The sequence below is a fragment of the Macaca fascicularis genome, chromosome 10, assembly GCF_037993035.2.
Source record: "Macaca fascicularis isolate 582-1 chromosome 10, T2T-MFA8v1.1".
NCBI lineage: Eukaryota > Metazoa > Chordata > Mammalia > Primates > Cercopithecidae > Macaca > Macaca fascicularis.
Genome location: NC_088384.1, coordinates 106171225 through 106197496, shown reverse-complemented (window position 1 = coordinate 106197496; position 26272 = coordinate 106171225). Strand labels below are relative to the sequence as shown.

Here is a 26272-nt window from a genome sequence, read left to right as displayed (position 1 = left end):
GGAGCAAGACTCCATCTGTAAAAATAAATAAAAATAAAAATAGTTACCAAATTTTACTTCTCTCAAAATAAAAAACCAATATCAATTATATGGCAACATTGTCCAATAATTTGGACCCGGTAGGTTAGAATTTACAGTAGGAAATACTGCCATTTCTTTTTTAGTTTTTGTTTTTGTTTTTGTTTTTGTTTTTGTTTTTGAGACAGAGTCTCGCCCTGTTGCCAGGCTGGAGTGCAGTGGCGCGATCTCAGCTCACTGTAACCTCCGTCTCCCAGGTTCAAGCAACTCTCCTGCCTCAGCCTCTCGAGTAGCTGGGATTACAGGCGCCCACCACCACACCCTGCTAATTTTTGTATTTTTGTAGAGACAGGGTTTCACCATTTAGCCAGGATGATCTCCTGACCTTGTGATCCGCCCGTCTCGGCCTCCCAAAGTGCTGGGATTACAGGCGTGAGCCACTACGCCTGGCCTGATACTGCCATTTCTTCAACCAGAAAACATTTATTGATATCATTATATGCCAGACAGCATACCAGATTCTGGGGAGGCGGCATTGAATGAGTCACAGCTCTAACTTGAGAAACTTAGAGAGTGAGTCAGACAATAAAAAAGGAAGAAAATAAAATGTAAAGAAAAAGTACCGCACAGGCCTGTGTGGCAGTAAAGGTGTATGGGACTGGGGGCTCTGAGAGGACCTCTCCTGACCATCTGGTTTCTAATTAAGCTTTATAGCTTTTAAAATTATTATATTCAGGCCGGGCGTGATGGCTGATGCCTCTAATCCTAGCACCTTGGGAGGCCGAGGCTGGCGGATCACCTGAGGCCAGGAGTTCGAGACCAGTCTAGCCAACATGGTAAAACCCCGTCTCTACTGAAAATGCAAACGTTAGCTGGCTGTGGTGGTGGGTGCCTGTAATCCCAGCTACTTGGGAGGCTGAGGTGCAAGAAACACTTCAACCCAGGAGACTGAGGTTGCAGTGAGCCAAAATCACACCACTGTACTCCAATGTGGGTGACAGAGTGAGACTCTGCCTCTTAACATATAACTGTTCTTGGGCTTTAAAATTCATACTAAGCCCCTTTGATAATCCTTATCATGTTAGACTCCCAGATAATGATACTGTGAATGTTTCTCTCTTGTATTTTCAAGAATAAACCAGAATTAGAATTTTGTGACATTGAGCATTGTTCATTCTGAAGTACTATTCCTAGCTAATACCTAGTCATTCATTAATTCTTTCAATAAGTATTTGGGTGCTTACTCTAGAGGGCAAAGCACCCTGAGACATTGGAGATTCAGCAGTGAACAAAACAGACGAAGTTGTACTGTCATGGAGCTTAAGTTCAGATGGGAGACAGACAAGAAACAACCAATAAAGTGGAAATGAATATATTTACAATGTCGAGTGGCAGTGAGTACTATGAAGAAAAATAAGGCAAGATAAGGGAATGGACAGTTAGACCCTTGGATGAGGACAAGGGAACCAGTCAGCCATTCCCAGCTCTGGCACAGAGAATTCCAGGGTGAGGGACTCACAAATGCAAAGGCAGGAAATGAGGATGCCTCTTCAGAAACTTAGAGAAGGACTGGTGTGGCTGGAGGAGGATGGGGGAGCCAGGCGGAGTGGCACAAAATGATGCTGGCAAAGCAGGTGGGGCTCTGTTGGCCAGGTGACAAGTTTGGCTGGATTGCAGGTACAACGGAAGGCCAAGAGTAGGCTTCCGGTAGGAGAGCAAGGGCACCTATTTTACCTTTAAGAGGATCGTCAGCCAAGCACGGTGGCTCAAGCCTGTAATCCTAGCACTTTGGGAGGCTGAGGTGGGCGGATCACCTGAGAGGTTGGAAGTTCAAGACCAGCCTGACCAACATAGAGAAACCCCGTCTCTCCTAAAAATACAAAATTAGTCAGGCGTGGTAGTGCATACCTGTAATCCCAGCTACTTGGGAGGCTGAGGCAGGAGAACTGCTTTGTACTCAGGAGGCTGAGGCAGGAGAGTCACTTGAACCCGGGAGGTGGAGGTTTTGGTGAGCCAAGATCGTGCCATTGCACTCCAGCCTGGGCAACAAGAGTGAAATTCCGTCTCAAAAAAAAAAAGAGGATCGTCGTGGAGAATAGACTGTCAGTATAGCCTGGTGGATGAAATAGCCAGTTAGGAGGCTGAGGTGGCATGGATGACAGTGGTCGCAGTGGAGATGGTGAAAATAACCAGGTGTTGGATAGCTTTGGAAATGGGTTAGATACGGGATATAAGGGAAAGACTTGTCGTCATGACTCCAAGATTTTTGGCCGGAGCAATATTTATGCCATATACTGAGCTTAAGGAGTGGGTAGTTTTTGTCTTTTGAGGAACAGTGCATGGGAATTCTGTTTTGGAGGTGTTTTAAGTGTGAGAGGCCTATTAGGCATCTAAATGGAGATGTCTAAGAGGCAGTTAATTGAGAATTTAAATTGGAGAGTTGTCAGCTTACTCGAAGCCTTGGTTGTAGGTAAAATTGCTTGGAAGAATGGAGCAGACAGAAGACCTCAGAGGTGAACTGTGCCCTGAGGCCTGGCAGCCAGAGTCTGGAGGTCCGGGAGGTGAGGCGGGGCAGCTAGTGAGAAGAGAAGCGGAGCTCAGAGAAGCAAGAAAAAAGAGGGAGTGATCAGGTGCTGCCCAAAACTCCAGTTATAGGGTGGGAGCTGAGAACTGACTATGGGATTTGGCTGTAGGATTTAGAGGGTGCTCCTTGGTGCCCCTGAGTGACTAGGTGGAATAGCATGATTGGAATAGGTGCAGGTAAGGTGAAGAATCTAGACCAGGAGTCTAGACAGCTGTTTTTCATTTTTTTGCTACTAAGGAACAAAGAAATTAGATGGTAGCTGGAGGGGGATATAGGGTCAAGTGAGGGTTTTTGGTTTTTGTTTTGTCATGGATAATACAGTCTGCCGATGGAGATGATTTAGCAGCAAGCTTACTGTGTGCCAGGTATTATACAAAGTGCTTTCCAGACCTTACCTCATGTAGTCTCCCTTGCCACCTGTGGAGCAGGCGTGCCATGATCCCTGCTTTACCTTGCTCAGGCACAAAGCTAGATTGCTAGAAAGTTGTGGAGACAGAACTTGATCCTAGGTCTGTGCTCTTAATCCTCCGCTAAGAGATTATGGAATTTTCTCTAAAATATATTCTAATTCTTACTTGTGGGAGGTAATATATCCATTACCCTGACATGCCTTTTAAAAACAGAGTGGTAGACCAGGCATCCTTATGTTAGTGATTCTGCGTCATGACACCCCAGGATCATTGGTGAGAGTACAGTGAGCATACAAGGACACATAAAAGGTCGCTTTTGTGTTTGTTTTTTAGAAAATGAGGTTTGCCAACCTTTTGTCCTTTTTTGCTTAATTTTAAAAATTTTCAACAAGTATTTATCTGAAGTACTGCGTACAGGCCAGTTTTTATTGTTGTTGTTGTTTTGTTGTTTTGTTTTTCGAACTACCACCACAGTCATACAAATGAATGGGAGCTGCTGAATTAATTACCCTATCTTCTACATCTCTTCTACTTCCCATCATGCAGGCCTGTGAGAAGTTTGGTGCCACACGTTCGGTCACAGTATTTGCTCTAGGCAAATGCTTCTGGCTCTATATCCTGAGACATTAGCAGTAGCATACCCAAAAGCTGATCATTACCTAGGAGACTTGGATGTGCCTTATCTCTTGCCCTACTCCGAGCCTTTTGCAGCTCCCCGCTATTACCCTTACGGTAAAGTCCAGTAGTAACATGGCTCCAACCTCTTCATCTTTTGTCAAATTTCAGAGAAGTCTATGACCCCTCAAAGGCTAAGTAACACTGTCCTCTGGTAGATTCTGTTTCTCATATGTTTTGATATGGTTTTATTTAATTGCCTTTTGTGTATATCTTGTTTCTACATTGACACCTTAGACTGCATTAGGGAGACCCCAGTTTTTTATTTTGTTTGTAGCCCCTAGATTGTCTAGCAAAGTGCTGGATAAGTGTTGCATAATTATCACACTGAGAGAAGGTGTGTGTGCATATATGTTAATGATAATTTATGTATAGGGAAATTTTGACAAGCAGGTAAAAAGCCTAGCAAACTTTTTTCATTGTGGTTCTGAAATGTGTAGTTTTTTTTGTTTGTTTTGTTTTTTGGGTTTTTGTTTTTTTTTTTTTTTTTTTGCTTATAAATGTGGAGTGAGTCCAGTTCTATACACGTTAAAAATCACGAGCCCCAGAATGCTTCCTCACCAAGAGCTTTATGCTCTTAGCACAGTATAATTTAGTATACCAACTAACTTGGTGGCAACTTGCCACTTCTGATTAACAATCTACTTTAGGAGCTTTCTAGTTTGTGGACTTAAATTCTTCAAGATTTAGTTGAATAAAGGTTTACAGAGTTCTTAACTGCCCAATGCCAGATAGCACAATGTTTACCAGTCTTCACTTGCCCTTTTGACAAAAGAAAGAGTTTTAAATATTCTCTGAGCTCATGATGGTCCATGAGCAGAATCTGGCCTGTAGACATTTGGCCAGAGTTAAGGAGTAACTGTCCCCTTTAGATAGCATGTGTGTTCTCCCCTCACCTCAGTTCTTCATATGCTCTGTTGTTTTAAGCCAGACGTCAAGGTTATTTGCAAAACCATGCCGTCTTCTCACTAATTTTCTTTTGTTCTTTGGAAAACATAGTTATTTAATAAAATTTATTATTTGTCTTAACATATAATGGTTTGTTGTGATTACTTTTAAATGAGTTCATAATTTTAAGATTTCTCGGTTTTAATTTCTAACTTGGCAAATATAAATAGGTGTTACCCACATAAAGGTTCTTTGAGGTCTTCACCGGGCGCGGTGGCTCACACCTGTAACCCAGCACTTGGGAGGCCAAGGCAGGCAGATCACCTGAGGTCAGGAGTTCAAGACCAGCCTGGCCAACGTGGTGAAACCTTGTCTCTACTGAAAATACAAAAATTATCTGGGCGTGGTGGCGCATAACTGTAATCCCAGCTACTTGGGAGGCTGAGGCAGGAGAATCGCTTGAACCCAGGAGGCAGAGGCTGCAGTGAGCCGAGATCGCGCCATTGCACTCCAGCCTGGGTGACAAGAGTGAGACACCATTTCAAAACAAACAAACAAACAAAGGTTCTTTGAGGTCTTCAGTGATTGTTGAGAGTATAAAGCATTCTTGAAAGCAAAAGGTTTGAGAACTGCTGTTCAAATGAAATAAATGTTTATTGTAATTGTTCAGTAGATAGCAGTTATTCTTATATTTATATGTGTATCACAACTCCTAGTTGGAATACAGATAGATATCAGCCAGTCCAAAGTTTTTCATTTATTGAACTGTTTCTGGTGCTGGCTTTACAATTTGAGTCAGAATCAAATTGTCCTATAATGCAGGAACAAAAGAAAGCTGACCTTTCCCTCTGTGGATCTCAATTCCTGTTCCAAATACTAGCCTAAAATAAATTGACCTGTTTCTTTGGTTCAGTTGTATATGTGGGCTTTGCACGCTTGGTTTTAAGTAATCGAATATCTAATCCGATGGAAATGTCTGTTGGAAGTATAGGGTTAATTACTGATATATTTTGCCCTACTTCACAAGTAAAAATTAAATATCAGAAAAATATAACTTGAATTCACTGTTTTGAAACTAATAGCAACAAGCTTGTGATATTTGAATGTTAGGATTTCCTAATCAGATCTGATTGTTAGATGAAAAGGTAACCTTTCAGCCATAGAGATGTTCTTTGCTTAAATTTACAAGAGGAATAGTCCTACTATAAATAGTCCAGCTGACATTTAAATACCTGACATAAGAAACTAACACATTTTTTTGTCTTGCCAAAAAGAGCAACTCAAAATAGAGGTCACATGTATAATACAGCTTCCATTCAGTAATGAAAGGCTCAGCTATAGAAGCTGTTATACTTGGCCATTTATTTGGCAGTCTTAACACTTTTATTTATTTATTTGTTTGTCTGTTTGTTTGTTTGTTTTTGGAGATGGAAGTCTCGCTGTGTCACCCAGGCTGGAGTCCAGTGGCGTAATCTCAGCTCACTGAAACCTCCACCTCCAGGGTTCAAGTGATTTTTCTGCCTCAACCTCCCAAGTAGCTGGGACTATAGGTGCACACCACCACGCCTGGCTAATTTTTGTATTTTTAGTAGAGAGAGAGTTTCACCATGCTGGCCAGACTGGTCTCGAACTCCTGAGCTCGTGATCTGCCCACCTCGGCCTCCCAAAGTGCTGGAATTACAGGCGTGAGCCACTGTTTCCCATCTTTTTGTTTGTTTGTTTTTAAAGAGACAGGTTTTTGCTTAGTTGCCCAGGCTGGAGTGCAGTGGCATGATCATAGCTCACTGCAGACTTGACCTCCCAGGCTCAAGCAGTCCTCCTGTCTCAGTCTCCCAAGCAGCTGAGACTACAGGTGTGCACCACCACACCCAGCTAATGTATTTATTTATTATTTTTTATTTATTTTTGTTTTTGAGACAGGGTCTCACTCTGTCGCCCAGGCCGGAGTACAGTGGTGCAATCTCTCATCTCACTGCAACCTCCGCCTCCCTGGCTCAAGTGACCCTCCCACCTCAGCCTCCTGAGTAACTAGGACTACAGGTGGGCACTACCATGCCCAGCCAATTTTTGTATTTTTCTGTAGAGATGAGATTTCTCCATGTTGCCCAGGCTGGTCTTGAACTCCTGGCCTCAGACGACTGTCTTGGCTTCTCAAAGTGCTGCGATTGCAGGTGTGAGCCACCATACCCAGCTGACCAAGTTTTAGTAACATTAAAAACATTGTCCACTAAAAGTTAATCACTTAAGGAATGCTGTTAAGTGAGATTCCTCCTCAGAGAAGAACGCTTGATCCTTAGTGAGATGAAGTGCTGGACAACCAATGCCCTAAAGAAGCTGAGGGAGCTTAGCTTATGGATTCCTAGGGGAAGGAGCCTTCTGGACAGCAGGAATGACAGGCGCACAGGCCCTGAGTAGGTTCTTGTGTGGGATACAACTGAAATGGTTCCTAATTGGTTTTTTGTTATGCAAATAACATGGGATTGTTGTAAAAAATCAGGAAATAGAGAAAGTAGGGGGAATCATCCATAATTCTTTTACCCAGAGATAACTCTTAACATCTTGTTCTGTATCCTTACCAACTCTATAAAGCTTCTTAAGATGTCACTTATTGGCCGGGCGTGGTAGCTCACGCCTGTAATCCGAGCACTTTGGGAGGCCGAGGCAGGCGAATCATGAGGTCAGGAGATCGAGACCATCCTGGCTGTCATGGTGAAACCCCGTCTCTACTAAAAAATAGAAAAAAATTAGCTGGGCGTGGTGGCGGGCGCCTGTGGTCCCAGCTACTCGGGAGGCTGAGGCAGGAGAATGGTGTTCACCCAGGAGGCGGAGCTTGCAGTGAGCCGAGATCACACCACTGCACTCCAGCCTGGGCGACAGAGCGAGACCCCATCTCAAAAAAAAAAAGAAAAAACAAGATGTCACTTCTCATCTGTATGGGTTTGCTAGTGCTGTCATAACAAAATCCCATAGACTGGGTGGGGGCTTAACAAATTTCTCACAGCTCTGGAGACCAGAAGCTCAGGATCAAGGTGTCAGCAGGTTTTGTCACATTCTGAGGTACTGGGAGTTAGGACTTCAGTACATAAATTTGAGGGAAACACAGTTCAGCCGTAACACCATCTGTGAACAAGTACCTCAGTCATTAGCCTTCCTATCAATATGATTTTATGTTCTTTTGATCTTCATTTTTATTAGTGTAGGCTTATAAATTAACCAGTAGTAAGGCAGTGACTTCTCCCCCCCAGCCTAATTAGGATCATTAAAGATTTAGATTGAACCCTTTCTGAACAACAGTTGTGTTGTCTGACTTTTTGCCTGTAATGTCACCACTGTCTTTCAGTTTTATGTTTGCTAGAGAAGACTCAGTCCCGGGTAGCTGAATAATCCAGTTGGCTGCTGTGCAGATGAAAATGCCAGTGTTTTCCAAACAAACAGTTCAAGTATGCTTGTAGGTTTTGCTGTTTCCTTTCAAATACCATATGTAGTATTATTTAACATTTTTTTGTAATCAACTGACTCTTTTGCTTACATTTATTTTAAAGGAAACTTTTACCATTGTTATGGATGGGAAGTTAGTATATTACTTACCCTAAATAAATTATTCTTAAACATAAATACATGACTGTAAAACGAAGTGTTCAATCACATACCACCTAAAGTCCTCTAACGTACCACTACAACTCCGTCTTTCAGCTGCTTGGACCAAAAACCCAGGAGCTGTAGTTGACTCTTGTTTCTCACACCTCACAGGCAACCTGATAGCAAATCTCCACAGCTCAGACCTCTCAAATGCCTAGAATTACGCCGCTCCTCACTACTTTCCTGCTATCACCCTGGTCCAAGCCGGTATTACCTTTTGCTAGGACTATTGCAGTATCCCCCTAGCTGTTTCTGCTCTTGCTCCCTTCACTCTTGTCCTCACACAGCAGTCTGAGGGACAGATCATGTCACGCAGTAACAGTTGGCATCCTTAATCTCCTCTTGCTGTCTCATCCCTCACTTGGTTTAAGCTAAATTGGCCTCCTTGCTGTCCTTTGACACCTTAAGCAAGCCTCTGTTTTAGGGCCTTTGCACTTGTTTGCTCTGTCTCAAAGACTTTCCCCTCAGCTATCCATAAATCATGCCCTGTCACCTTCTTCAAGTCTTTAGTTATGACACCTGATTGCAATAACACTTTTCCTCGATCACTCCATTTGAAAGTATTGCCCCTCCCCTATTACTCCCTGCTCCAGAACAGCAGAATCTATCATACTGTATAATTTACATATTGATTTTTGTCCATTATATGTCTCCTACTAGAATGTAAGCTGCAGGCATTTTTGTTTTATTCACTGCTTGTTCTTCAGTGCTTAGAAAAGTGCCTGATGTATAATAGGTGCTCAAATATTTATTCCAATTAAATTAATGGCATGTGTCCTACACTTTGGGAGATGCATATACTGGCAACACCTCCCACAATTTGGGGTCCCTCAAGTGAGCCTCTCTTCACAGTCACATGGTTAGTCCTATTTGTCTCTTGAGAGTCTGGCCAATATTCTGTTCTGGAAGACATCTAGAAATGGCTCAAATCTCAGCCTGAACCCGGTACTGTGTCTTGAACCTCTGAGATGTTTTCATGTGTTGCTTTCAAGAGCTACTTGCCAGGCTTTGGGATTTTTGGGAAAAAATTAGAGAGCCAGCTATTCCCTTTTACCTTTTTTGTAAGTTAAAAGAGAAACTATCGTTTAAATAATTGAAAAACAATAGAACATTTTATCCTTGGTGCCTTCAATTGACTCTTAGTTGACTAAGAGGACACCATTTTTATTTGCCATATCCATGGCGACTATTCCTCCTAAAGGTTGTTTGAGAGTCATGCCAACAAATAAGCATAGTCTCAGCCTCTTGTCTTCCAAGGTACTTTTGTTAGCACTTGATATTGATGGTTTTCATCTCACACTAGTTAACCCCAATTCATCGACATTTAGACATGTAAGCCCCTTATAAGGTTTGTCCGAGGGGTGGGGGTGGGGTATCTAAGTTTGGTTATCTAGCCCTAGTCACTTCACCTGTCAGAGAACCATGTGCCCCTTCCCTCTGGTTGTGCTGGTTGATACTGATAGCTTTATAAGTGGCAAGTTTGAGGTGTGATAACTTCCCATGATTTTTTTGCATGTTAGCATCTTTATTCCCAGGGAGCGATAATGAGCAGCTAGCTCTAGGCTTACAAGTTCCCCTGGAGTTGCTGGTATCTTGAATTTCTTTCCATTTATTTTAGGAGTAAAAGTCCCTCGCAATTTCCGACTGTTGGAAGAACTCGAAGAAGGCCAGAAAGGAGTAGGAGATGGCACAGTTAGCTGGGGTCTAGAAGATGACGAAGACATGACACTTACAAGATGGACAGGGATGATAATTGGGCCTCCAAGAGTAAGCGTCGAGCTACGGCTATAAATGTCAATGTCTTAAATTCACTGTGCCTCCTTTTAGAAAAATCCTAGCCTTATCACGGAAAAAAAGCTCACCAATGGTATATTTTCTGAAATGTGGCTATTCTTTTTTGACCAGTTTCAGTTTATATATTTGAACCTCCTCTGATGCTGTTTAACCCCTCTAAATGGTAAGCAAAAATCTGTTTAGACTCATAGTGTGAATTTATATGACAATGTAGACAGTAAGGTATGAGGTCATTGCACCCTCAGATGTCATTCCGAACAATCTCTGGACTAACCAAATAACTAGGCCCTAGGTATAGCCAGCATTCCTGAAGCTAGTCTCCAAATGAACTCTGGAAAGCCTTCCCAGTTGTTGTTTTTCTTCACTGTCTCCCAGGTCTGCCGTGCACCTGTATCCTAATGCCAGCCTGTCAGCTCCTGGTCTATTCCAGGCACTGCTAGACCCAGAGGCCTTTGCAAAGAAGACCAAGACAATGAGGATGGGGAAAAGTGGCCTCTTTCAGAACTTCCTGATTTGTGAGAGTTCCCAGTCTTCATAATGCCAGCCAACCATTTTTCGAGGACACATAGTAAACCCTCAGGAAATGTCTCTTAACTCTCACAAAACCCTATTGTTAGGTGCAATTGCATTCCATTTTACAGCTGAGGAGACAGACTCAGAGGAGTCAAGTCTCTTGCCCAAAGTCACATAGCTGGTAACCCCCAAATCAGATCTGACTCCAGAGCCTGTGCTCTTAACCACTGTGCTGTGGTGTCTCCCTTTTGTTTACATTTTGAGTTTTCATCTGTTACCATTATAGAAGATACTAATCAAGTAGTAACTTGATGTAGGAGTCAAGAAATCAGTTTCCATACTGTGACACACACTTCAGACAAGCAGTGAGAGCTTCTGCCTGAATGTAGCAAGACCTGTCCTGTGTCTGTGTGTGTTTAAGGGTGATGACGACGTTCATTCGTTTGATTGTGTACAGGACTTTGCACTAGCACTGTGGGAGCAGAAAGACATGCAGGGCGTGGCCCCGGCTGGAACAGGGACAAGTGACTGTTCATTACGTGTTAGGACACTAATGCTCATCTCAGATGGTCATCAACATTCATGGTGAATGATTGGCTTTACCATTTAATGTTGCTTCTTGAATCATTTTGTGACCCTGTAGTTTTGTGGAGTTTTAAAAATATATACGTTCGATCTGTTTTTACTCACTTCTTTATCCTTTTTTTCTATGAAAACTAGAATGTTCTGTGTCTGCTAAATACTGGGGAAAACCCAATCTAGAAATCCTATTTCTCCATGGAGATAATTTTCTTTACTGTCTCTGAAGGTCCATCACATGCTGACGTCTTCTTCACTGCATGTCTTCTCTTCCTAAGAATGATTTTGGTTTCTTGAGGATGAGAACTGTGCTTCCCTCCTTACTTCCCAGAATACCTAGAAATGGGGTACTCAATAGGTTTGCTAATCAACTTAATGATTTACAGGTTCTAAAATACTGAGAATTGAACCAGTATACAACATTGCAATACACTAAATACCACTGAATTGTACACTTTCAAAAAAACACACAAAACAATGAATCAGTAAGTTCTGCTGAAAATATTCTATCCACCTGAAACAGCTTGGGCTACCCTGAATTTCAGTTTATCTCTTTCCAAAAGAGGCTTTGGAAGTTGTAATGTGTAGCTATGGTATGCCAGGTGTCCTCCATATATATATATATATATATTTTTTTTTTTTTTTTTTTTTTTTTTTTTGAGGCGGAGTCTTGCTCTGTTGCCAGGCTGGAGTGCAGTGGCGCAATCTCGGCTCACTGCAACCTCCACCTCCCGGGTTCAAGCAATTCTCCTGCCTCAGCCCTCCAAGTAGCTGGGACTACAGGCGAGCGCCACCACGCCCAGGTAATTTTTGTACCTTTTAGTAGAGACGGAGTTTCACTGTGTTTGCCAGGATGGTCTCAATCTCTTGACCTCGTGATCCGTCCGCCTCGGCCTCCCAAAGTGCTGGGATTACAGGTGTGAGCCACCACGCCAGGCCTCATGTATTTGTTTTTAGTAACAGCTTTATTGGGATAGAATTCACCCCTTTAAATGTACAGTTCAGTGGTCTTATATTCAGAATTGTGCATCTGTCACTAATTTCAGAACATTGTCATCACCTCAAAAAGAAACCCCATACCCATCAGTAGGCAGCCCCCATTCTCCCTCCCACATGCCCCATTTCCCATCTTTGACAATCATCAGTCTACTTTCTAGCTCAATGAATTTGCCTTTTCTGAATATCTATTATAAAAATGGAATTCTACAGTATGTGGCCTTTTGTGACTGGCTTCCTTTACTCAGCATAATTTTTTCAAGGTTCAAGCATACTGTAGCATCTATCAATACTTTTATTCTTCTTATGGCTGGATAATATTCCATTGTACAGATATGCCATATTTTGTTCATTTGTTGGTGAACATTTGGGTTGTTTCTACCTTTTGGCTATTATAAATCATGCTGTTAGGAATGTTTATATTAAAGGTTTGTAAGTGGACATATAGTTTCTTTTTTTTTTTTATCTACACCTGCTGGAATGGATGGACATAGTTTTTGTTTTTGGCTACCTAATTTTTTCTCCTTTGAAGATGGATATATATTATATATGTTATATATTATATAACATATAATATATATTTATATTATATAATATATAACATATAATATATATTTATATTATATACAATTATATTACATATATTACATATATATTACACATATGTAAATATGTTACATATATAATTGTATAATATAAATATAATATAATTATATATTATTTAAAGAAAAGCAAATCCTCCACGCCTATATTATATATAAAACATACATAATATAATATATATTATACATAGCATATGTAATATATATTATCCATAACATATAATATATAACATACAATATATTATATAACATATGTTATATATAACAATATATATATCTTATATATTTATATATGGATATATTTATATATAGATATATATTTTTATATTTATATATATTTATATTTATAGATATATATCTATATATCTATATAAATATATTTTATGTCTATGTAGATATATATTTATATATAGATATATATAGATTATATATCATATATATATATTTTTTTGAGTTGGAGTCTCCCTCTGTCTCCCAGGCTGGAGTGCAGTGGCACAGTCTCAGCTCACTGCAACCTCTGCCTTCTGGGTTCAAGCAATTCTCTGTCTCAGCCTCCCGAGTAGCTGGGATTACAGGTGCCTGCCACCACGCCCAGTTAATTTTGTATTTTTAGTAGAGACAGGGTTTCGCCATCTTAGCCAGGCTGGTCTTGAACTCCTGACCTCATGAGCCACCGCACCCTGCCGGAGATACAGATTTTGAATTCCCCTGGGTGTATACCTAGGAGTGGAATTGCTGGATCATATGGTAACTGTGTTTAACATTTGGAGGAAATGCCAAACTGTTTCCCAAAGCGACTGCGCCATTTTACATTCCTACTAGCAATGCCTGAGAGTTCCCATTTCTCAACATTCTCACCAGTACTTGTTACTGTCTTTTGACCCCTTTAGTTTTTATTATCCTGGTTCCCCAAGGTTAGAAACTAAGTCATAAAAGGAACTATCTGCATGTAGATACTTCCTGTGACCAATCTTTTATGATTAACACATGAGCTGTTTGCTATATAACTCGAATATCCACATAATTATTACAGCATCTAAATAGAGCACTTGAGTAACTCATCTCCCTATTATATTTTTGTTTTTGTTTTACTCAAAAGAATGTTTTCCATCAAAATTTCAAAGGTTTGTACCATATGATCCAGGAATTCTTCTAGGAATTTACTTTCCAGCTTCTCTTCAATGTATTGCCCAAAGGCAGTGTACAAAATTATTTCATGCAGCATTGTCAGTAGTAGCAAAATATTGGAAACAACATCATCTTTGAGTACACCATATTATTTCCTGTTTAGCTGTTGAACAATGAGACAGATTTATGTGTGCTGAAATGGAATGATCTCCATGACATTGTGAAAAAGTAAATGGAATGATCTCCATGATATTGTGAAAAAGTAAATTATAAAGCAGGAGACAGAGTATGCTGCCAGTTGGAGTCGGGGGCCATGGGGGCAGAGGAAGAGCTCATGCATACACTGCTTCTGTGTGCTTAGAATACCTCTGGAGGAATGGAAAAGAAGCTGCTGACAGGGATTGTCTTCTTCAGAAGGGAGCTGGCTGGCTAGGGCTAGAGTGGAAAGGAAACTTACTTTTTACCATATACCCTTCTGTACTCTTTGAATGTTTTAGTCATATATGTGTGCTGTTTGAATAGTGCCCCCACCTTTTTTGTTTGTTTGTTTGTTTTTATTTAAAGAAAAGCAAATCCTGCAAGCCTAAAAACAAAGCTTCTGAGCCAACTACTCCTTGCATAATTCTGGCAAATGTCTGGCTGTTCATAGCATTAGACATGGAGTATTTCTACTTTGACCACAGAAGTACTAACAATAGTCAAGTTATATAGAGCAGGGTTTCTCAGCCTCGGCATATTGGGCTGGTTCTTTTCTTTGTCATGGGGGTGCTAGGTGTGTGCATGTAGGCTGTTTAGCAGCATCCCTGGCCTCTACTCACTAGATGCCAGCAGTACCCCGTCTCCATTGCAACAACCATAAATGTGTCTAGACAGTGCTTGATCCTCCCTTCCCCTTCCCAGCAGAGGGGCAAAAATTGCCCTCATTGAGAAGCACTATTGTGCCTCTGGGGTTCTCCAAAATAGTGTTTTTTCTGTTTTTTTTTTTTTTTTTTTTTGAGATGAACCTTGCTCTGTTGCCCAGACTGGAGTGCAGTAGCATGATCTCAGCTCACTGCAATCTCTGCCTCCTAGGTTCAAGCGATTCTCTTGCCTCACCCTCCCTAGTAGCTGGGATTACAGGCACACACCACCACGCCTGGCTAATTTTTGTATTTTTAGTAGAGACAGGTTTTTGCCATGTTGGCCAAGCTGGTCTCAAACTCCTGACCTCAGGTGATCTGCCCACCTTGGTCTCCCAAAGTGCTGGGATTACAGGCGTGAGCCACGACACCCAGCCAAAATAGTGTTTTATGTGTAGGTTAGAGCCTGGCTGTGTGTTTATACACATACTTACCCTGAAGTACTGGTACCCATGCTTCAGAGGAACCGAACATAATTACAGGGGTGTAGGAAGTAAAAGGAAAGTGATCCTTTCTCTGATTCATTACGCTCACCATTGAATGAAACTTAAGTTGGTGTGTGGTGTGTTTCTACCCATTTTTGCTGTGGGTGTGCAAACGTAAATATATATCTTTTTAAGAAAAATGAGATCTTCCTATGCATAATGTTTTACAACTTAATTTTTTTCACCTAATAGATGGTAGATGGTGGACATCTTTCTATATCAGTGCTTATTGACTGATCTCTTTTTTAAAAGCTTTGAGGCCAGGCATGGTGGCTCACGCCTGTAATTCCAGCACTTTGGGAGGCCGAGGCGGGCAGATCACCTGAGGTCAGGAGTTCAAGACCAGCCTGGCCAATATGGCGAAACCCTGTCTCTACTAAAAAAGTATAAAAATTAGCTGGGCGCGGTGGCAGGTGCCTGACTCAGGAGGCTGAGGCAGGAGAATCACTTGAACCCGGGAGGTGGAGGTTGCAGTGAGCCGAGATTGCACCACAGCACTCCAGCCTGGGCGACAAGAGCAAGACTCCGTCTAAAAAAAAAAAAAAAAAGCCTTCAGTTATATGACTAATTAATGAATATATTCTTGTAAATATTTTTAACGACAAAATCCCAGGCGTGGTGATTCACGCCTGTAATCCCAGCGCTTTGGGAGGCCGAGGCGGGTGAATCACTTGAGGTCAGGAGTTGAGACCAGCCTGGCCAACGTGTTGAAACCCCATCTCTACTAAAAATATAAAACTTAGCTGGGCATAGTGCCGTGCGCCTGTAGTCCCAGCTACTCGGGAGGCTAAGGAGGGAGAATTGCTTGAACCCAGGAGGCAGAGGTTTCAGTGGGCCAAGATCATACCACTGCACTCCAACCTGGGTGACAGAGCAAGACTCTTGTCTCAAAAAAAATTTTTTTTCCGACAATATAGAGTATATAGAATAAGAAGTTAACTTAGTCCCGCTTTAACTCTGTGTCAGTCAGGAAAAGAGAAATCATACAAGGTAATTTTTTTCCCAGCTTTATTAAGGTGTAATTGATAAAAACTATATATATCCAAGGTATACAATGTGATGACTTGATATACATATACATTGTGTAATGATTACCACAACCAAATTAATCAACACATCCATCACTACATGTAGCTACCTTGTGTGTCTGTCTGTGTCTGTGGTAAGGACACTTAAGATGTACTGTTTTACCAAATTTCAAGTAAACAATCCAGCATTATTACCTGTAGTCACCATGCTTTACATTAGATTCCCAGAACTTACTCATAACTGAAAGTTTGTGCCCTTTGACCAGTATTTCCCCTTACACCCTGGTCCCTGTCAACCACTGTTCTATTCTCTGCTTCTGTGAGTTCTACTTTTAGATTCCACATATAAGTGAGATCATACAGTCTTTGTCTTTCTGTGTCTGGCTTATTTCACTTAGCGCAATGTCCTTCAGGCTCATCCATGTTGTCAGGACTGGCAAGATTTCTTTTTGTCTTTTTTTTTTTTTTTTTTTTGAGACAAAGTCTCGCACTGTCGCCTAGGCTGGTGTGCAGTGGCGCCATCTCGGCTCACTGCAGCCTCCGCCTCCCGGGTTCAAGCGTTCTCCAACTGGCAGGATTTCTTATTTATGGCTGAATAATATTTCATTGTGTGATATATGCCATATTTTCTCTAGGACATTTAAGTTGTTTCCATGTATTGGCTATTGTGAATAGCTGCAAAGAGCTATCTCTTTGAGATACTGATTTAATTTCCTTTGGATCTATACCCAATACTAGGCAACAGAGATAATTTAATATAGGAAGTTGATCAAATTTAAGTTGGACTAAAAAATCAAAGAAGGCACACTGTGAGAACACAGATACCGCTGCAGAAACAGTAACCACCCCCTGGGGTTGGGAGGCCAGGAGAGGAAGCTTGGGCTGTCAGAATCTGGCACTTGGGAAAAAGGTGCCCCCTCTGCTGCTGCTGGCACCCACGGGGCAAGGGCAAGGCTGGTTGGGGGAGTACAAAAGACACTGAAGCCCAAAACCAGCTCTTGCTGCCAAGGTGAGGGGACTCATACTGGAGTGATACCTAAAGGAACAGCAAGCAAATATGAAGGGGCAAATGCCTCCTCCTTTTTATTTTATATTAGGATCATGTGGTTAATTTGACCATTCAGTCCTTAAGTCTGAGTGTCACCCAAATATTCTACAACCTAACTAGAGAAGTGAAAACTTAATATTGCCTAGAGATGGGTCCTGTGCTTACTCAGAAGGATACCATGAGTGGTGGGAAGAGGGAGAGTCTCTGTACAAAGGATAATTGTGTCTCGTTGCTGTGCAGAGAGGTGCCTGCTGGTGCTGGTTAGGAAGCTCCAAGCCCGCTTCTCTCCGCTTTACTTTGGATGCTGGGGCTGGGACTCTGCACACTACACTTTTCCTTTGTCAGCTGGCTTCCTCTTAAGGTTCCACCAGTCAGGGACACAAGAGAGAGCCTGAAAGGCATGGGGAAGGGAAAAGGGATTTGCTGTGTCTTGTTTGCCTGTTTGTTCTGTCTGTACCACCCTGGTAACAGCCCTTCATCCTGGCATCAGCAGTGGGTTTCAGTCTCCAGCTTTTTGGGGACAGTCACAAAACCAGCCTCATCACATCCCGCCAGGCCCGTTCCTTGGAAGTTCTAGCAGCAGCCAGGCAGCACCCCCTCCTCAGAGATCTGAGTTCAGCTCTGCAGACCTCTTCCTTAGCCTCCAACCCTGGTCAACTCCAGCTTAGTCCCCACTCCCTTAAGAGTTTCCATCCTGCTTCATTTCGTTTATTACATCTGTGTTAGCTTAGATTCCCTTTTAGCATTTCCAGTCTACTGACGCCTGTTTAACCAATGTTTTATATTAAATTCTGTTATAAAACCTAGTGTGGAGTCTTTTTTCCTGACTTACCCTAACTGCCATATCCCTACTCTTCTCCCCAGTAGTAACAGTGATTTGCATTCTAACATAGCATGTACCCACATTGTACATTAAACATAATTTGTGTATAACTACGTAAGATTCAAACTGAATAGCAGGTGACTAGTTGACCTAATGTTTCCTTTTTATATGTTTAGATTTTGTAATTTTCTTTGCATATTTTTGTAATTAATACCTTATTCCTTTTCTCGTATTTTTTTTTTTTTTTTTAAGGTAGGGTCTCATTCTGTCACCCAGGCTGGAGTGCACTGACACAATCACAGCTCACTGCAGCCTTCACCTCCTGGGCTCAAGTAATCCTCCTGCCTCAGCCTCCCAAGTAGCCAAGACCACAGGCGCACCACCACGCCTGGCTAATTTTTTTTACTTTTTGTAGAGACGAGGTCTCACTTTGTTGCCCAGGCTGGTCTCGAACTCCTAGGCTCACGCAGTTCTCCTGTCTTGGCCTACCAAAGTGCTGAGATTACAGGCATGAGTCACTGTGCCTAGCCTAGCTCATACATTTTTAAAACAAATTTTATTTTCCAATACTTACAGGCTTATAGAAAAGTTGCAAAGGTGGTACTTCCTGTACCACCTTTTCCTTGTTGCTAGCATCTTATGTTAGTATGGTACCTTTGTCACAACCAATAAACCAATGTTAATACATTATTATTAACTAAAGTCCATACTTTATTCAGGTGTTCTTAAGTTTTTACTTATGTCTGTGTTTTGTTCCAGAATCCCATCCAAGATACCACATTACACTTAGTCGTCATATTTCTGGCTCCTCGTGACAATGACATTTCTCAGGTTTTTCTTGTTTTTGATGTCCTTGGCTGTTTTGAGGAGTACTGGTCAGATATTTTGTAGACTGTCTCTCTATTGGAATTTGACTTTTTATTTTTTTCTAATGATTAGACTGGGGTTATCTCATATATATACATTTGACCCAGGAAAAATTTGTAATCTCCAGGCTCTGGGCCTGTAGTGCCTAATGGATGAAGTAGCCTGTGTGCACACAAATATACCCAGAATTGGAAGAAAGTGTAGGCCTGCTTCTATATGTTACACATATCCTACAATGTACTGTCAATACCCGGTACCGTGTTTTGCCAGTCTTTCATGTGAGTGTGTGTGTACCCTCGGCCTTTGAGAAGGCTATGAAGTCTCTGGGTTATATGAATATGCCATGTTCATATAGTCCCTTGCAAGTAGACATGTAGATTGTAGGTATTTTTGCTATTGCAGACAGTGCTTCACATTTTGTGCACAAGTATGCATCTCTCTGAAGGAAATTGCTAGGAAGGGGTCTGCTGGTCTGAGCATGCTCATTTCACATGTTGGTGAGCACTGCCAAATGGCTCCACAAAGCATGAGCCATATCAACAAAGTGGAAAGTGTTTGTTTCATGATGAAATAATGAATCTTAAGAGCAGTATTTCTCACAGACACAGAATGTTCCAGCAATTCTTCAGGTACATTTCCTTTGCTGAAACTGTTTTAGCAGGTCCCTGGAGCACTCATGAACAAAATAAAAGAAAAAAACCAGAAACCCTGTAACCCTGTTTTCTATTAAAATCTAGCTTGGTGCTTTTTATTTTTTTTTTTCTTAAGACACAGTGTTGCTCTGTCACCCAAGCTGGAGTGCAGTGGTACAATCTCGGCTCACTGCAGCTTCCACCTCCCAGATTTAAGCGTTCGCCTGTCTCAGCCTCCCGGGTAGCTGGGACTACAGGCACCTGTCACTATGCCTGGCTAATTTTTGTATTTTTACTAGAGACAGGGTTTCATCATGTTGGCCAGGTGGGTCTCGAACTCCTGACCACCTGCCTCGGCCCCACAAAGTGATGGGATTACAGTCATGAGCCACCGCCCCCAGCCTTAGCTTGGGGCTTTTTTTTTCTTTTTCTTTTTCTTTTTTTTTTTTTTTTTTTGAGACGGAGTCTCACTCTGTCGCCCAGGCTGGAGTGCAGTGGCACAATCTCGGCTCACTGCAATCTCCGCCCCCCGGGTTCACACCATTCTCCTGCCTCAGCCTCCCGAGTAGCTGGGACTACAGGCGCCTGCCACCACGCCTGGCTAATTTTTTGTATTTTTAGTAGAGATAGGGTTTCACCGTGTTAGCCAGGATGGTCTCCATCTCCTGACCTCGTGATCCGCCTGCCTCGGCCTCCCAAAATGTTGGGATTACAGGCGTGATCCACCACGCCCAGCCTTAGCTTGGGGCTTTTAAATGACCCTTCAGGTATGTGTGTGGGATCACTTGACTTGAGGCTTTTGTTTGTTTGTTTGTTTGTTTGTTTGTTTGTTTTACTGTGTTCCAGTGAAATTACCAGATGAACATCAGTGGTGAGAAATTTGATTCCTTAAACTGTAAGGAATTTCATCCTTGAATTGTGTGACAAAACCAAGGAGTATAATTTTGCTCCATTCAGGATCCATTCAGTCGACACTGAGTATGTAGTTGTTGATGGAGACTATGATAGGTTCTGAAGATGGATCTCTCATATTTTCCATAAATCTGTATGTGAGTCATGCCTTTGTTTGCTTCCTACTTATTCTGTGTACTGGGGGATTTTTTTTTTTTCTTTGAGGAAACACCTTAATTGCAATGAGGTGTTATTTTATAACATAAAAGTGTGAAGATAAACATTCATTCAACAAACATTTAAGTACCAATTCAGTTGAGGGCCCCTGTCAAGGCCCGCACCCTCCTTTTTCCTTGTTTAGTGAGGGTGTCTGATGCCTAATTGAGCCTCGGTTGGGAGGGGCTGAGGGGATTGGGAGGACTTCCAAGGGGAAGCAGCTGGGGTGAGAGCCCCAAGGTAGAGAGCACTTGGCAAGCTTGAAGAGGAATGGTGGGCAGGGGAGGGAGAAGAGTAAAAGAAGAGGAAGTTACGGCTGCCCAGGTCAGTCTGGGAACTTTGGCTTCCTCTTCAGGTCACTAGGAGCTGTCAGAGGGTGAAGCCAGCAGAGACAGCTTCCTGTTTTGAAGATGTCCGTCTTCTGGCTGCTGTGCCGGCAGCAAGAGAGGAAGACTTGGGGGAGTTCAGAAGAGGTGACGGTGGTGGAGGAAAGTGGACAGATACAGGGTCTCTTTCAGAGGTAGAACAGTGGGACCTTCTGACCGCTGGCAGGTAGAGGGTAAGGGAAAGGGGAATTGGGTTGCCTGCTAGATTTTTGCTTTAGCTGGGTAGATGCTGATGTCACTTACTGAGGAAGAAGAGGGCAGGTTGAGGGTAGGTAGAAATTCACAGTTTTGGTTTGGTTATAGTTAGGGATCCCTGTGGACAAGAAAAGTTTCCATGGGTATATTATGAATGCCTTCTGAATTAAGGGTTTAAATCACATCCTCTGATTTATTCTCCCTAAAGACCACTAGATGCCGCTCTTTGCACCGGAGCAATTGACTTGCGCGGTACAAGACTCCTTTAGCGAGGAGAGGGCGCTGATGCCTGAGAGGGGAACCCGCAGAGAGGGAAGCTCATGCCTTTGAGGGGGCTACTCTTAACTGGGAGACATCACCCTTCAGTGTGGTCTTCAGACACATGTGATAGCAGTGTGACTTCATATGGGACAGAAAGATAGGGACTAGGTGGTGGTTGAGCTGGGTCTTCAGGGTTGCAAGGCATTTCAGGTGCGGGCGGGGTGCTCCAAGCCGAACGAACAGTCGGGCAGCAGAGCGCGTCTCACTGCTCCTGGGTTAGACGGTACAATGAAGAGATTATTGACGTAGGGGGTTGGACTTTTCAGTGTTTCTCAACAAAGGCACAGTTAGCCTTTTAAGAAGGACTGTTTTTGGCTGGGTGTGGTGGCTCACGCCTGTAATCCCAGCGCTTTGGGAGGCCGAGGTGGGCAGATCAACTAAGGTCAGGAGTTCGAGACCAGCCTGACCAACATGGAGAAACCCCATCTCTACTAAAAGTACAAAATTATCCAGCCATGGTGGCACATGCTTGTAATCCCAGCTACTCAGGAGGCAGGAGAATCTCTTGAACCCGGGAGGCAGAGATTGTGGTGAGCCGAGATTACACCACTGCACTCCAGCCTGGGCAACAAGAGCAAAACTCCGTCTCAAAAACAAAACAAAACAAAACTGTTTTTCCCTGTGCCACCTCACCCACTGAATGCCAGTAATCTCTCAGGTCAGACTACCAAAAAAAAAAAGACTGCAGGGAGGGGTGGAACACCCCCACTGAAATCCCTTACCCAGTGCCTAACCCCGGAGTGATGGAGAAGGGGGAAGCAGCTCTGGGTCTGCACCCCTCCCTCATCTTGTCTGAATTTTGAGGTTCTCTAAAGCAGTGGCCTGCTCTGCGCTTTAATACCACATAGTGGTATTTAACTGATTGGCTGATGAGCCTGGTGAGTGGACATTTAACTTGGCTTCCTAGAATAGAGAGTGCCTCTTACCATTCCCCAGAGAAGGACTGCAAAGTAGAGAAATTAACATAAAAACAGGTCCCTCTGATTAGACATAATATTAACTTAAAACTTCACTGGTACTAGCTTAAATGCTTCATCTTCTTTTTATTCCCCTAAGGCCTGGAAGTCATATAAACTAGTATAGGAACTAGTTTAGAACTGCTGGCCTATCACAGAACAAGTAGACTCCATGCTGGAAGCAGATGTACCAGTTCTCCAGTCAGGGATAAATGGGGTTTCACAGGCTCTACCTTTTTGAATGCTTTGTTGTAATTGCGTGACATCTCTGTACCCTTTTTTTCCAGACAATTTATGAAAACCGAATATACAGCCTTAAAATAGAATGTGGACCTAAATACCCAGAAGCACCCCCCTTTGTAAGATTTGTAACAAAAATTAATATGAATGGAGTAAATAGTTCTAATGGAGTGGTAAGTTGTTTTTTCTGCCCCACTTGTTCCTTGGGGTTGACAGTTGCTTTGTACTTAACATCAGGAGCTTTTAGACTGGGCCCAATTCCGTATGTTCTTGGGTTATTTGTTGATAAACTGTATCACTGTGCATAGGAGCACAGATTTCGGGTGGGGCCTATTTCCCAATTATATCTGGCGATCACTCATATAGCACTTACCCTGGGCTAGTTCTGTACTGGTCACTTTGAGATATGAGCTCTTTCAGTCCTCACGCCATCCCGATGAGGTAGAGATGAGGAAACTGAGGCACAGACATAGAAGATCTTGCCCAGGGCTACACCTTTACCCCCTGGGCCTTATTTGTGAACCACTGGCACGTAATATGTTTTTCCTTTAATTGCCTTGCTTTTTTATTTTTACTACCATAAATGGAAAACCTGTCTCAGTTCTCATAACTGGGCAATAATGGCAATAGTAAATATTATAAAAACAGAGCAATGTTAATAAATCTTGACTCCATGTGTCATTTACCCAAAGGCTTTGAGCCTTTGAGGTCTGCTCTCCTGCAAGTGTTGAAGGGATGCTCACATTAACATCACACCAAGCCTTCATCTTTGAGATACTCAGAAGACTGGAAAATTGAAAAGAGATGAGCTTCGTTACAGTGTGTTCGGTGTTTAATCCTGAATCTGAGTTCCACCTAAAGTCCTGAGCCCAGAACTCAACCCATGCTTTGGGGAATTTATTTTGGGAAATGCTGCCCTAATCTGAGAGGCACTGGCTCTGTGGCAGACCCTTGTCACTAGAGCACGGGTCCTGGCCACCCTTTGCCTTGGCTGTCCGTACTGCCCTGCATGCACATCTGTCCCCACTACCTAGGCGCAGTGAAGAGGACAGGCCCTGAGCACGGCAGCAGCCAGCCCAGCTGCAGCCATTGTTGTGGAGCCAAGTAGGGCTGGGTTGAGTCTCACCAAGTGTCAGTACCACCGTTTCCTTATCCCAGATAGTAAGTGTTCAGGACACAAAAGGGAAAGGCAGGCTGACTGGAGGGAGGGACTCCAGCAGGTGGGTATTTTTCGTGTAAGGTATTAGGATTAGCAGCAGGTTCCACTTGAAAAGTACATCTTACTCTAGTTTGCGTCTTAGCTTAGCCCCAGCATATAGCTGTTTTGTTTGAGAGTCTGAGAGTAATTTGCTTTTGTTTGCCTTGTTGTAGGTGGACCCAAGAGCCATATCAGTGCTAGCAAAATGGCAGAATTCATATAGCATCAAAGTTGTCCTGCAAGAGCTTCGGCGCCTAATGATGTCTAAAGAAAATATGAAACTCCCTCAGCCGCCCGAAGGACAGTGTTACAGCAATTAATCAAAAAGAAAAACCACAGGCCCTTCCCCTTCCCCTTCCCCCCCATTCGATTTAAGCAGTCTTCATTTTCCACAGTAGTAAATTTTCTAGATACATCTTGTAGACCTCAAAGTACTGGAAAGGAAGCTCCCATTCAAAGGAAATTTATCTTAAGATACTGTAAATGATACTAATTTTTTGTCCATTTGAAATATATAAGTTGTGCTATAACAAATCATCCTGTCAAGTGTAACCACTGTCCACGTAGTTGAACTTCTGGGATCAAGAAAGTCTATTTAAATTGATTCCCATCATAACTGGTGGGGCACATCTAACTTAACTGTGAAAAGACACATCACACAATCACCTTGCTGCTGATTACACGGCCTGGGGTCTCTGACTTCTCCCCTTACCCTCCCGCCTCCCACCCTCCCTGCAACAACAGCCCTCTAGCCTGGGGGGCTTGTTAGAGTAGATGTGAAGGTTTCAGGTCGCAGCCTGTGGGACTACTGCTAGGTGTGTGGGGTGCTTCGCCTGCACCCCTGGTTTCTTTAAGTCTTAAATGATGCCCCTTCCAAGCCATCATCCTATTCCCACACTCCTCCACTCCCACCCTTGGCCGAAGCATAGATTGTAACCCCTCCGCTCCCCTCTGAGATTGGCCTTCGGTGAGGAATTCAGGGCTTTCCCCATATCTTCTCTCCCCCACCTTTATCGAGGGGTGCTGCTTTTTCTCCCTCCTCCTCAACTTCCTTTTTGCACCGTCACCACTCAACACCTTCCATGACACTTCCTTGCTTTGGCCAGAAGCCATCAGGTAAGGTTGGAAAGAGTCTCTGACCTCCCTTGTTTAGTTTTGGAACCATACTCACTCACTGTCCACCAGCCTGGGAAATGAATAATGGGGCCTCAGCCCTGCCACCCTCTGCTGTCATCAGCTGATGCATTGTTTTTAGCTCAGGTTTTGATAAGGTGAAAAGAATCGTCACCAGGGTTACTCAGACCTGCCAGCTCTTGGAGTCCTTGGTGGTTGAACTTGGAGAAAGACCACATGAAGACACTTGTAAGCACACATGATCCCTCTGAATTGTTTTACTTTCCTATAATTGTTTTGCTTTTAAAAATTGAAGAAGTTTTAAACAGGGCTTTCATTTGGTCATCCTTGCAATCCATTGGGGTCTAGTTTGGAATCTGACAACTGGAACAAAAAGAACCTTGAATCCGGTGCATGCCTTGGTTTTGGTGCTGCTGCTGCTTCCCAAGATCCTCAGCAGGGATTAAGAAAGAACCCGGTGTGCAAAGCAGATCCCCGAAATTGGTGGGCTTGACCTCCTAGCAAATTGCTGCATCTTTCCACTTGCTGTTCAGGACCACTAAATGCTGAAATGTGGATGCATACCGAAATAAAAGCAATTCATTGTGTACTAAAGGTTTTTTTTTTTTTTAATTTAGTATTTGTGTAAAACCACCTTTTGAAGCAGCAACTATCAAGTCTGAAAAGCAATTGATGTTTCCATTAATCTTTTTCCGGAGGGAAAACCTTAGTTCTAAGGATTTAACATCCTGTAAGTGAAGTTTAACATAACAGTATTCCATAAACAGCCTTTTTATTGTCAGACCATTGCCTGATTTTAATAAAAAAAAAAGTGTGCGTTAATATTTAACAGGCTGTACTCTTCTTCCTCTTGGCATATTAGGGACAGAATTTAATGTTTTAGATGCTTTGGGGTTCTAATTGACATCCTAAAGCAGGGGTCGGCAAACTTTTTCTAAAAGGGCCTAAATTAGTAAATATATAGGCTTTGCAGGCCAAGAGGCAAAATCTGAGGACATTGTGTGAGTACTTATATTCTGAGAGAAAACAGATTTCCCAAATTTGTAATTGGTGAAATTCAAAGTAGAGTTCTGTTTATTTATAATGTTATTGGCCCACTAACATGAGGATTGGAGTTCTTCTAGGAG

The 26272-nt window shown here is 42.6% G+C and overlaps 1 protein-coding gene across 11 annotated transcripts in view; it reads left to right on the top strand.

Moving 5' to 3' along the window:
- The window catches only part of UBE2V1 (ubiquitin conjugating enzyme E2 V1), a 35068-nt gene extending 9094 nt beyond the window's left edge, over positions 1 to 25974 (top strand). For 5 of the 11 annotated variants that reach the window (XM_005569332.5, XM_045363113.3, XM_045363111.3 and 2 more), the window contains 3 exons: positions 9833 to 9981; positions 22861 to 22986; positions 24185 to 25974. In XM_005569332.5, the coding sequence (XP_005569389.2) occupies positions 9833 to 9981; positions 22861 to 22986; positions 24185 to 24331 (422 nt within the window). In that variant the 3' untranslated portion in view covers positions 24332 to 25974. Of the gene's footprint in view, positions 1 to 7915; positions 8024 to 9832; positions 10172 to 10383; positions 11207 to 22860; positions 22987 to 24184 lie in introns of those variants that run through there. The other 6 variants (XM_065523293.2, XM_074005544.1, XM_045363112.3 and 3 more) reach the window with 4 other exon arrangements.
- Positions 25975 to 26272: the final 298 nt, after the last annotated feature.